Here is a 12,867-nt window from a genome sequence, read left to right on the forward strand (position 1 = left end):
CTTTCACATGTACAACCGACAGCCAAGCCTGACTCTCCTGCTCCAGGCAAAAACCGTCAAACAAACAAACGAAAAAGCGCCTCTCCCTATCAACTCACAGTCACTGAATGTTTTGCGGCCCTTAACTAATGAGCATGTGAAGATGCAAAGTGCTAGGTGAGTGCTCTCCTGCAGGGGCAAAAGAGGAGAGCCCACCATGGAGCAGATCCCAGGGAGCGCTGAGCGGGTGCTCGTAAGAGGTTCAGGTAGCACCTTGCCCTGGGACGCAGTAAAGGGCCAGTACCGTGTCTAAGGAGCGGGGCCGTCTAGCGATGGGCTGGGGAGAAGTTGAGTCAGCTCCGGTGAGATCTCCGCGCCCCCGGAGAGAAGCGCAGCCCAGCGCCGACACACACCGATGTTCTTATCCCGGATTCACACCCAAGAGCCTCCAAATGCGGCTGCCGGCCGGCTCGGCCCCCACCTCCCCACCCTCAGCTCTCGCGCTGTGCCCACTTTCCGCTGCCACCTGCTCCCACCGCCCAGACCACGTCTCCGCCTGGGCCCGCCCCTCGCCCCAGGCGGCCGCCTGACACTCACCCAGGTTCACAAAGCTCATGACCATGTCCGCATCGTTGAGGAAGGCGCTGTCCTGCGAGCTGGCCGAGGGGGAGCCGCCGCTGGGTCCCGGCTGGGGGATGAGGGTCTTGCGCTGCAGGGTGTGAGCGGTGGGGGGCGGCAGGCGGCGGCGCTCTGCCCCCGGCCCCGGCCCCGGCCCCGGCCCCGGCTCCTCCTCGCTGGACAGGGCATTGTACAGATCCAGCATGAAGAGAGGAGCCGAGTTGAGCCTGCCCGGCGGGGGCAGCAGCTGCTGCTGCTGCTGCTGCTGCTGGGGAGGAGCCGGCCGCGGCTGCAGCCCGTGCAGCGGCCGGGGCCGGTGCGGCAGCCCCAGCACGGACAGGATCTCCTTCTGCATCTCCCGCTTCTCGTGCGACTTGAGGCGCCGGTAGAGGAATCCCGGCGAGGAGGCGGCTGGAGGCTGCTCCCGGCTGCTGTCCGCCAGCAGCGCCCCCCCGGCGGGCAGCAGGGGCAGCACGGGCGGCGGCGGGGAGCAGCGGCAGCTGCACAGCAGCCCCCCCCACCAAAGCCAGGCGAGCCCCAGAGGCATCGCTCCCAGCCGGGTGCTGCTGCGGCTGCGGCTGCGGCTGCGGCTGCGGCGGGCTCGCCTCTGAGGCAGACGAGGGATGCCCGGCTCCTTCTGTCCCCGGGCTCTGCTGCTCCCCCCCTCGGGAGTTAATTCATGAGTGGGGGAGGGGGGGGGAGGCGAGGGGGTTAAACCTTCCCTCGCTCTCGCATGGTCACTCTCTGCCCCCTCCCCCGGCCGCGCAGGCAGACCCCGAGGAAGGGCTGCGGTGGTAAAGCGGGGAGGGGGAGAGGCGAGGGGGCGGGAGGACAGGGCAGCTCAGGTGCAACCGGTGTGCGCCCGGGGTGGGGGGGGGGGGCGGCTTCCCGCCCCCACAGGCAGCAAACGCGCCCCGCCGCTGCCCCGCTCACACAGCCCGCGGGGACTCAGGGCCGGGAGCCGCTGGCGGCGCGCAGGGCGGCCCCCGCTGCCCAGCCCCGTGGTGGGACGCGCGCGGCTCGCCAGCCCGCCCCGAAGCCCCCGGCGCGGGCCAGCTGCGGCGTTGGCAGGGGCCGGAGCCCGCTGCCCTGGGAGGGGTGGGGAGGGGGGGTTAAGAAAAGCGGGGGGGGGGGGGATAAAATAAAAGCAAACTTTCTCCGGGAGGCAAGTCCCTGCAGGGGAGCTGGAGGCTCCTGCTGCTGCTGCTGCTGAGGTCGGCTGGAAGGGGTGATGGTGGGGCAAAAAAAATCACACGCGCGGGCGCTGCTCCTCCTCCCGGGCCAGGCAGCCTTGACTCACTGAGGAGAGCCGCGCTCCGCCAGGTACCACACTCCGGCGCCCCGAAGCGCCCGCCCACCCCCTTGACAGACAGCGAAAGCCGCTCTTGAGGAGGCTCCTCCCGCGTCCGTCGTGCGAGAGTCTCCCCACCCCAAGCCCGCTGCTAGCGGGGGTGTTGCCGTCTGCAACGGCTGGCTCTGGGCTGCCCCAGCTGCAGACTGGAAATAAGCCGTGGAAGGGACGGGGGCGTCTCGGAGGAGGAGGGTGTGCGGGACACAAGGGGTGGAAGGCAAGGCCCTGGCTTTGCTGCTGCCCGGGCTGTAGTTTCATGTTAGGCAGGAATACGTGGTTCAGGGTGGGAGGCAGGGGGTTGTTTTGGCTTTTTTAATTGTTGCTTCCTCTTCAGGTACTGAAACTTCGGCTTTTGGCAGGAAAATGGTAGAACCAGATGAAAATACCATGTAGCCTCCAATTGGTATAAGAGAGTGATGCTGGCCGGGTGGTATTCACAAATACAAAGGGATTCATTTGGTTTCCTTTGATATCCTCACTGAACTGAAAATTGACACGGGCAGCATCATTTTGGCTTAGCTGGGATGTAAAAGGGCCCCAAAATGATGCTATCACAACTGTTTCAGGGCTCATCCTTGTCATCAGTCCCTTCCCCACCAGGGGCTGATGGCTGACAACTATGTTGTGTTTTATTTAGGCCTGCAGTTAGACTCTTGTGCTCACAGAGAGCCCTGATGAAGTCATTATTTTGTTCTTAAATCATACTGAACAAAACGGAATCAATCCTTTTATTTATTAGCAGTATTCCATTGGTACCCAGGAGTCCCTCTCCTGATCCAGGATCCCATTGTGCTAGATGCTGTACAAACACAACAAGAAAGATAGGCCCACCCCCTGTTTAATTTAAGAGCTTACATATTTAGAATTTTAAAAAACCTAATCAGTTAATGGGGCTCTGCAAGGGTCCTCCCCTGCAGATCCAACTGTGGGATTAAAACATGGTAAACTCCTCAAGGCAGGGATTGTGTCTTCCTATATGTTGTAAAACATATGGTACTATAATAAAACCTTTGGCTGTATACATCTATACTGCACTGTGATTACCCTGGTACTGTGGATTTGCCAGTAGGTGTGGGGTTGTTTTTTTAAGCTTTTAATTTGTTTTTTGCAGGGTCAAAGTACAGTATTAATTTCTGTCTGAATCTGGAAAATACCTTCCGCAGGATTCAGAATGTTGACTGGCAGGCATATCAGGCAAGAGAGAAACTTTTCACCAATCAGACCTAAGCAGCTTATACACTTGCATAGATAGTCATGAGTTTTCCCTCATTAATTTTAATGGAGACCTTCAAACTAAAACAATGCATCTGTTATTTCATAATTATAGTAATTCAGAGGAATAGCTTCTGAATAAATTAATAGGAAGGAAGCTCGTGCACAGTCACACTTACAAATTTTTTAAAATAAAACAAGTTGTTGTTTTGCTCTGTTGAAAGAGCTCTTTCATATAAGAGCTAAATTAGCTCTACTTGCAAGGCCTATAAAAAAAATGGTGAATTGAAATTATCACCTGCCTTTTTTGTTCATCCTTTCTCCAATTTCTACAGCCTATTTAAATTGCCTAGAATGTGGGTATGTTACTTACAGTACAATCAAATTTATTTTCAAAGCATTTTGGTTCTTAAAGCACGTCATATCTACGGTAGTTTTAACAGGGTACAATGTAGCACAATATTTTTAGAAAGAGACTTACAAAATGGCACATACAGCATCATTCAGATGGTGGTCAAACCAAATCATCCATAATGGTCTTTTCTGGCCTTAATCTACGAACAAGTAGTAATATGTACACAAACTGCTTGAAAACCTTATACTAGCTTATAAAAAAATTATTTCAAGCCTTAGAGCAATGGCTGAAGAACAATTCTAACTCCAGCCCCTATTTATTATTGAAAACAAAATTTATAACCCGTGTCAAACAGACCATTGGTAGACATTCTATATACTGGTCTCTATCCTTATGGGTCATAGCATGCTCTCAGTTACAAAATTCAGGCTCATTGCACTAGTAAATCCAGGCTACCTCCACTGACGTCAGTGAATTTATTCTGTATTTACACTGGTGTAACTGAGTAGAATTAGGTTCTAGGAGTCAAATGCTGACCCATTTCAAGTTACTGGAAATATTTGTTGACAGTTTGAGGATCGAATTTGGCACTATATTCACACTCAGTCTCCCAGAGCATTAGCTGGGACTATTAAAGACAGAAGACTTATTTTCAGAAGTTTAGAAGACAATGAAAATTTATTCTGAGGAAAGCAAGCTTTAACACTCGTAACTATGATAATAAAGGAGAACCCTTTATTAACATTAGTTCTGTTCTCAAAAAAAGACTGTGCCTCTCGGGATGTGCATGCACAGATCTCATCTTAATTGCCTTTGCAGCCACCTATTGCAGTGGGCTCCTCACAGGGTCAGAATCCCTTTGGAGAGAGAGTGGGCATGTACCAGCTTGAGGCATGGCCCAGGATGCATCCTTCTCCTCCCTCTGCCTTCATGAAGATTGTTAGCTGTTCTGTGGCTTCCCCTACATAGTGTGAAGATTTGGGCTAGAGGAGTCTCTAATAACATGGTTTCAGTGCAGCTGGGGGGTGCTAGGGACCAAAACTAGTGGCCTCGTGCATATCTCCTAGGATCCATAGAAATCCCTGGTGATTATCCAGGTTTGGCCCTGTTGCTTGTTCCATGGGGATGCAAACCACACTCCCTCCTCTCCCCAGTGAAAAAACAGGAAGGCTGGGTAGAGGGTCCTCAGAAATATCTTCCTCTTTAGCCCCCTCCCCTGTGTTTTAGTGTGTGGGGATGAGGAGGAGGATAGGGATGATCCAATCCCAGTATCTTGCACATTTCCTTTTTTTGCATTGCTAGCACATGCAGCTGTTGCCCTTAAAGGGCATGCAAGCTGCAGTAATATTGCCACCACTGTACTCCATTATGCATCTGTTTTTAAACGGTATCTTTGTTTACACTAATCTTTCTAATTTTTCTGTATAATTTTAGTTCAGAGCAATGATGCTGGTTTTTACTACATAGCTAAAAACCCCAAACAAACAGCTCTGAGGTATGGTAGGTGCTGGTCCATTTCTGGTATGGGCAGCTGGCAGAAAACTTGCACCCCAGGGGAAGAAGCATAGAATGTAAGTTGTCTGTTCTAATTCTGGCTTCCCTCCCAAAGCCATGGAGAGGTTATTCTGTATGCCTTTTATGACAAACTACAGAAGGGTATTCCAAAAGTTGATGATGTAGATGTTAGGGGCTGTGATTTGCATGTGTAGTTACCCAAACCAGTACCTACAAACACTCATGCAAGTAATTATTGAGGAGGTGGGCTCAGAAAGGAGCAGCTACTTTCACAATGTTAATTTATTGGGCCTGATTTTTCACTCTTAGGGTATAACAATGGGCCTGACTTTCCACTGTATGTTTGCAGTGCTCTTGCCGTGTTGGACATTAGAGAGATAAGGCAATAAGCGCAATATCTTTTATTGGACCAACTTCTGTGGGTGAGAGAGACAAGCTTTCGAGCTTTCACAGAGCTCTTCTTCAGGCCTGGGAAATGTATTCAGAGCATCACAGCTAAATCCAAGGTTGAACAGATTGATTAGCATAAGTAGATAACACATATTTCAAGGGACCATTCAAGTTGAAGTGTCCTGTTTACACCTCTGCAGTCACTGGGAGGGCGGGGTGGGGGAAGGGAGGGAACAGGTTCGTGGGCTATAGATAATAAGCCATAAATCCACTGTCTCTGTTCAGTCCATGATTTTTAGTGTCTAGCAAAGTTATGAATTTAAGCTCCCAGGCTCGTCTTTTGAAGGTGTTGTGCAGGTTTTCTTTGAGGATGAGGACTGAGAGGTCAGATATGAAGGTTTTGTGAAAGTAATGTTCAGCAACAGGTGATGTGGTGTTTTTGTCTTTGATCATTTCCCAGTGTGAGTTCGTTCAAGTTCGTTCAAGATGATCGTCTGGTTTCATTTCACCCACGTAGTTGTTATTGGGGCATTTAGTACACTGGATGAGGTACACCACGTTTTGATAGGCATGCGCAGGACCCAGGGATCTTGAAAGGTGTGTTGTGGGGCGTGTTGATCTTTGTAGCAATGCAGATCTGTCTACAGGTTTTGCATCTGTTGTTCTGACAGGATCTGGTGCTGCTTTGAGTTGGTGTGTCCTGGTCTATAGGGAACTTGCTTCTGATGATCTCGGAATGCCTGGGGGGCTGTTTGAAGCCCAGAAGAGGGGGTTCAGGAAAGGGGTCCCCATTGAGTATGGGTTGTAGTTGTTTGATACCCTATATAGGTTCCAGTTTAGGGTGGCAGGTGACAACTAGGGGTGTGAGGTCAGAGGGGTTTTATTTCTGTATTGAAGCAGGTCTCTCAGGGTAGGGTGACCTGTTTCATGATGCAATCTACTTTGCTAGCAGTGTCCTTGGTTGGCGAAGGCAGTTTTAAGTGTGTTAAGATGTACATATGTGTTAAGGTGCTGGACTTTCTCCTCTGAGCATATTCTGTGGTATCTGAGTGCCTGGCTGTAGATAACAGATTTCTTGATGTGTTTGGGGTGGTTACTGTATCTGTGAAGGTAGGCGCGGGAAGTGGGCTTCTTGTATATAGTTGTCTGTAGGGTTCCATTGCTGAAGCTGATCGTGACATCCTGAAAGTTGTTCTAGAGAGTTTAATGGATGGGTAGCCGTGGTTGAGCTGTGATGGAAATCTGAGGGAATTTAGGTAGTCTGGTATTGGGGAGCCATCCTAGCACTCATGGCTGTTCCCATGGTATGGCAAAGTGTTTGTTGTTGAATTAAATATTATTTTGGGCAAAGATAAAATGAACGAACTTGGTGATGTGTTTGGGGTGGATATCTGAGTGTTGTCGGTTACCTTGTAAATGTTTGAGGCAGGCAACAACACAATCATCATGAGGGATGTTGGTGTTTAGGGAGGTGACATCCATGGTGGCAAGGATGGTGTTCTGAGGGAAATTGTGAATGTTGTGGAGTTTCTGGAGGAAGTTGGCAGTGTCCTAGAGGAAGCTGGTCCTTTGGGTGGTGAGTAGTTTGAGGATGGTTTCTATGAGGACTCATATTCCTTTGGTGACAGTGCAGTGGTCAGATATGATGGGTCTACCCGTTTTCCCTTGTTTGTGGATTTTGGGAAGCACATAGAAGATCCCTGGGATGGGTTTGTGGGGGATGAGGTTGCAGAGTTTCTTGAGCTGTAGCTCACGAAAGCTTATGCTCTAATAAATTTGTTAGTCTCTAAGGTGCCACAAGTACTCCTTTTCTCTTAGAGTTGTTTACGGAAGGATTTGATTATTTCCCACTTCCTCCCTCCCCCCGCCCCCCATGACTGGAAGGTGTTAATGGGCCACTTCACATTGAATGGTCCCTTGAAATGTGTTCTACTTGTATTTAGCTATGCCACTGAGTACATTTACCAGATCTGAAGAAGAGCTCTGTGTAAGCCTGAAAACGTGTCCCTCTCACCAACAGAAGTTCGTCCAATAAAAGATATTACCTCACCCACCTTTCCACTGTATGTCTGTTTAGGGGCAGTTTACATCACTTTCTCCACAAGAGACTTATCAATTCTGCTTCATATTTTGGATACTACAGAAGGAAGTGTCACATTTTAAATACATATAATTTTCCACAGTTAATTATGTAGCTTGAGTGCCCTCATCTCTTCTTGAAATCAACTTGAGCTGAAAGCGTTCAGCACCTTTTAGGATTGAACCGTCGGACAGTTGTCATGGTAGTGAACATTGCTTTTCTGATGATCCATAACAAGCATACATCATCTAAGCTTTTTAATTCTTAAATGAAATATTGAGTTTTGAATATGTGTTATTGTAATATAGCTATAGAAGTGTCAGTGTTTGGGCATCCCAGGACCAATCAGTGTCAGGATATGGACACACTGAACTTTCCAGCAACGTTCTGCTAAATTACCTCAGTCTTATTAAGGTAGACTTTCTATACAAACCAGCATGACGACTTAACCTCTCCACAACAAATAACGTGAACTCTTTGCTACTGTGCTGTAGCTCAGTCTCTAGCCTTCCTTTAGTAGTTCTTACCAATGATGTGGACTACTGCCCTAGGGTTCCTAAAGAGCTGCCACGACCACCTGAATCAGAATGCCTTGTTTTGGATTCTGACCATGTTATCAGCACTAGACAAGCCATTATGTTGCTTTGCTTCCTCAGTAACTCACTAGAAGGAATGAAAGATTTATGTTTTCTTAAAGAGATTATACCACAGATTCAAATTTCAAACAAAAACATGTTATCATTTGAAATTGCACATTTCTAAAAAGGATAAAGAATAGAGAGCAAGACCTAATTCTCTGGGTGAAGGCAAAAGGAAAGGCATGTATGTAATCTGTTGCAGACTAGGACAAATACTTTAAGAGTTAAATAAATAAGTTAGTGCTACTGAAATAATTTTTCACCTGCCAGGAAGCCTCCACAACACGCACACTATCCAAAACTCTGTGGTAACATTTGCTTTCACTCAAACTTTCCTTTCACTGTCATATCTTCAAAAATGTTGTAGACTCAGGCTTCAGAGTATCTTTCAGGTCATCATATTTTCCTACTCCTGGAGGACATCTGGTGGTGAAATGAAAAGCTCATGCATAACTGTTTCTGAAAGACATCCATACTGGAAAGCTAGCAGTAAAATGGTTTAATTTTTTTTAACTTCTTTTAAATTCTTGCCCATAAGCCAAGTTCCTGGCTGTATGAGAACTGAGCAGGTGCAGGTTCTCTTTGTCACTAATATACTGTAAATAGTTCCATGAACAGATCTGCTACCAGGGGAATTGTGTTTCAAGATATGGAGTTTTGAAAATAAGAATTAACTACAGTAGTTAATTTCTTCTGGTAGCTGTAGTATTTAGGTTGTACGTAAATAAAGCTGTGCTACCTAGTCCTAGCCTAAAAAATAAATAGCTGGTTTGGGTGTCTTCATTTGGCAAATCAATCAGCTTCATTTATATAAATTATGTTACTGCCATGCATTTTTAGTAGTTTTATACACAGGTTATGGGAAGCAATTCCTTTTTCTTTTAATAAAGACTAATGGCTAAAATATTCAAATAAAAAAATGTAAAAGAATTAGCTTTATTTCAGGATTTCAGAACAAAGGTACAATAAAAATTGAAATTTTTCATCATGACAATGATTTTTAGGTACAAAATATATTAACACCTCCATTCACAAGGATTTATGTACATAACCTTTGCTAACACAATTATGTATGCAACTTCCCATACATCAAGATTATGTACCCTAGAGTAAATTATAAATTTTGAATTTATATAATAATTTTTTCAGGTCTTCCATTATTTTTGTAAATTTAGTAGACCTCTACTATTTTAATTATTATAAAACCTTTTCTACATGCAGAAAATATTTGACTTTTATAACTTTCCTCCACGTCCCACCCCTAAGCTGAACTTTTTAGCACCAGGGAGAGACTCTTTCGAAATCACTTGCACACCGGCATCAAACTCAAACTGCAGGGCTTCTGTGAATGAGGTGGCATCAAAGACACTGTAATAAGCAGAACTTCGGTCTCCTCGCATGCATTGTTGAGGAAAGGCAGAGATTTGGTTAGCAAGCTCAATGGCAGACTGAAGGGCTACAAATAGGAACATAAAAGAATATGAACTGGGAAAGAGTGGTTTAGCGCTAATTTAGTTCAAAGATGGAAGCAGACTAAAACCAATATTTGCTATGTATGCCCAGATTTTTTCCTCTCATTTGATGAATGCAGTTTCTTTAGTGCAAGTAGTCTAGAAGAGGCATTTAAAAAATAGTAACATCTTATTATTCACATACACACACACCCGGGACACAGACCCACTACTTTCTTTACCTAGAAATAGTTTCTAAAAATATGTAATGCAAATTTATCAGATCCAAATCTTTGTGAGAGAAATGGTTGTATATAAATACCTAATTCAATAACATTACTACACCACTATCCTTATAAAAACAAACATCTGAAAGTGAAGAAATTCATAGTTAAGGTTCCTCGAACAATCACAACTCTGTTCCAATCTTCATGTTTACCATCTCCACCTAACAGGAATATACTTATATCCTAATTACTGTTTAAATGTATTAGTCAGGAATTCAAATATTTTAAAGCCACAGCTTTACCCTAGAACCTAGTCAATTTAAAAAGAGTTAAAGGTAGTTTGATACTACATTTTCCCCGACCCCTTCAGCCAATACTTGTTGGTTTATAATAACATTTTCCTATTTCAAAAATGTTTTTCTCTCCCTTGTTTGTGTATGCAAGATGCAAGGCAACAGGGGAAATTAAGTAATTGACTATTATGGGAAAACACCTGAAACTCACTACATAGTGCTGTGAAATATCCTTAGTAAACGAATTTGAAAAGTGATTTAGCCTCTCTCAGTTAAAGTAATCTAAAGGTGTTACTTGTAGGGACAAAATATTTAAGACAACATGACATTTTTAAGGCAATAGTGTCCTTTTAACATGTCTATAGCTGTCTAGTAGAGGCTGTGACATATATGGGTTACATTAATATGGAAGGTGCAGTACAGTTTCCAGTTTAATTAGAGAACGTTGATAGATTTCTTACTCATAATGGATTAGCAGAGAGGAGACTATGCTGTTTCTGGACTATGAATAAGATGCAAGATGCTTAGGGAGAGGGCTGAATTCTCCCAGCTCTCTGTTGCTTAAGTGGGTGTAACTTCAATGAATTTTACCCATCTCAACAGCCGGCCTGCTGAACAGAAGAAAATAAATTATAATGTTTATAGCTCATAATAGGAGGGTGAACTAGAAGATTGCCTGTGGGCCCTGTTTAGTAGGTGGTTTGTAGTCCCTATTGAGCATATAGGGAGATATGGTAGACGGATATAAGAGGCCTCTAGGCTATAGGTTGAGACTGGGAAGAGATATGGGGCAGAGGCTTAAATTACCAATTTTCCTCCCTTTAAAATGTTTGCTATAACTTGTTTTCTGAGTAGTTGATTTCATGAACACTTATTTAAAGCCTTAACTCCAGTTTAAGTTTTTATTTGTGAATTAACTTCACTTTTAATAGAAGCCAGAAGGCAACAGAAAGCTCTTCTGTAAGGTCAGTAGAACTTTAAACCCCATCAAATGCAACAATGAATAATGTAACTGAAAAGCTCTGTTTCAAATGTTCCATCCATAACAGCTATCATTTCTGCCAGCTATTGCACTCTTGGAGCTTATAAAACTATCAGAAACTAATACAGAAACACAAAAGATGGGGGGAGGAGGGGACTCTGCATGCTTTTAAATATTGTTGGCAAACTGCAGCATATTCTGGGTTTGTCAAGCAAGAGGTAACTTCAGCAGGTTTAGGGGAATGTTTCACGGCACACAGTCCCTCCAGATAGGACACCATTCCTTTTAATAGATCCCAACTCCCACTTTAAATGTTGATATCTTCTGGGTAAGAAGGTGAGTAGCGGTCAGGATAGTCTACAGCCAATATTTTTCCCCTCCTCCAGTGTCTCCAGGGAGCATAAGCTTGCCTCCTTGGCTATGACAGGGATAGGAAAGGGACACTCACCTATACCTAATTGAAAGGAATCTAGAAGAAGGATGAAAGTTTTTTTTGGGGTAGAGTCCTGCTCCAATGATCACATTTACCCTTTGCTTGGAGACAGTCATAGGAGCTGCTCCTTGTCTGGGACTCAGAGACTTGGGATCGGAATCCTCAGGGGCCTACTGTAACTTGAGAGAGTAAGGAGCGCTTAAGAGTACCCCATGATTCTAACGGCAACCTCAGCATTGGTTTGTCTTTTTTGTTTTGTGTTTAATGCAGAGAGGATAAATGATGGTGTGGTGCAGCATAAAGGTTTAATCAGCATGAGTTTGGGATCGCAGTGTTTTCTCAAATATCTTGTGAGCTATCCAGGTCACTCCAAATGATTGCTAATAGCTACATCTCTTACAGTTTATTCATAGTCCAGAAACAGCACAGTCCCCTCTCTGCCATTCCATTATGAGTAAGAGATATATCAACATTCTCTTATGAATTACTAATAGCTACATCTCTTCTATCCTACATCTACACATACTACAGAAAATCAACTATAACATATTTTAGAGTTCTCTCTATTTGATCCCTCTATGACAACTAGTAGAGATAGACATCCAGCACAACAGGGCTGGGGAGAATGCAAGACTATCTTTACTGCCCTTTTTACAGACCCACACCTCCTTGTTCTCCACCCCTATGTTCACAATACACACAACCATTTTTACAGGAACTACTAGTGAGAAATTATGGGCCTTGAACCTGGGTCTGTGGGTCACCAGACAGAACTCAGGCCATGGTTGCTACCTGGCAGCTCACCCAAACCCCTGGAGAAGGGGTTTCTGGAACTTTAGCTCACAATGGGCTGTGCCCGCAAAGTTCCTGACTGTGCGAGACACCAAGCCCCAACGATTGGCTGGGTTGCACTACTTAAGCTAAACAGAATCATGGGAAGTTGTCTGAGCAACTAGGTGAATCCCTGGCTGGCTGCTACTACAGACCCTCCCTAGTTGTCTGACTCCTGAGCCATGACTCCCAGCCTGTTCCTGGTGCCTGACCTCCTCATCCTAGACCCCTGTCTGCTCCCAGTTCCTGTTTTCCTGCCTTGCTTCAGGTCTCTACTCCTACATCCACCCAGAAACGGACCCTGACTTCAACCCCTGGCTTGACTCCTGACTCTATTTTTGGCTCTGACCCTCAGCTTGGCTCCTGACTCTGACCCCAGCTCTGACCTTGGATCCATTTCCAGACATCTGACTAACCATTAGACTTGACTGTCCACACCCCAGACCCTCCACCACTTTCATTGTTGTGAAGCCAGATGCCTTAGTTACCAGTCTGATGGCACAAGTCTCAGA

At 45.5% G+C, this 12,867-nt stretch overlaps 2 protein-coding genes across 2 annotated transcripts in view; both read right to left on the reverse strand.

Moving 5' to 3' along the window:
• BMP6 (bone morphogenetic protein 6) overlaps positions 1 to 1,956 on the reverse strand; it is a 155,869-nt gene extending 153,913 nt beyond the window's left edge. The window contains exon 1 of the mRNA XM_038388497.2: positions 577 to 1,956. Within this exon, the coding sequence (XP_038244425.1) occupies positions 577 to 1,144 (568 nt within the window). The 5' untranslated portion in view covers positions 1,145 to 1,956. The remainder of the gene's footprint in view (positions 1 to 576) is intronic.
• A 7,088-nt stretch (positions 1,957 to 9,044) lies between these two features.
• Positions 9,045 to 12,867, reverse strand: part of LOC119850471 (mevalonyl-coenzyme A hydratase sidH-like) — a 36,143-nt gene continuing 32,320 nt past the window's right edge. The window contains 1 exon segment of the mRNA XM_038388504.2: positions 9,045 to 9,594. Coding sequence (XP_038244432.1) covers positions 9,374 to 9,594 — 221 coding nt within the window. The 3' untranslated portion in view covers positions 9,045 to 9,373.

This window comes from Dermochelys coriacea, chromosome 2 (genome assembly GCF_009764565.3).
Source record: "Dermochelys coriacea isolate rDerCor1 chromosome 2, rDerCor1.pri.v4, whole genome shotgun sequence".
Lineage (NCBI taxonomy): Eukaryota > Metazoa > Chordata > Testudines > Dermochelyidae > Dermochelys > Dermochelys coriacea.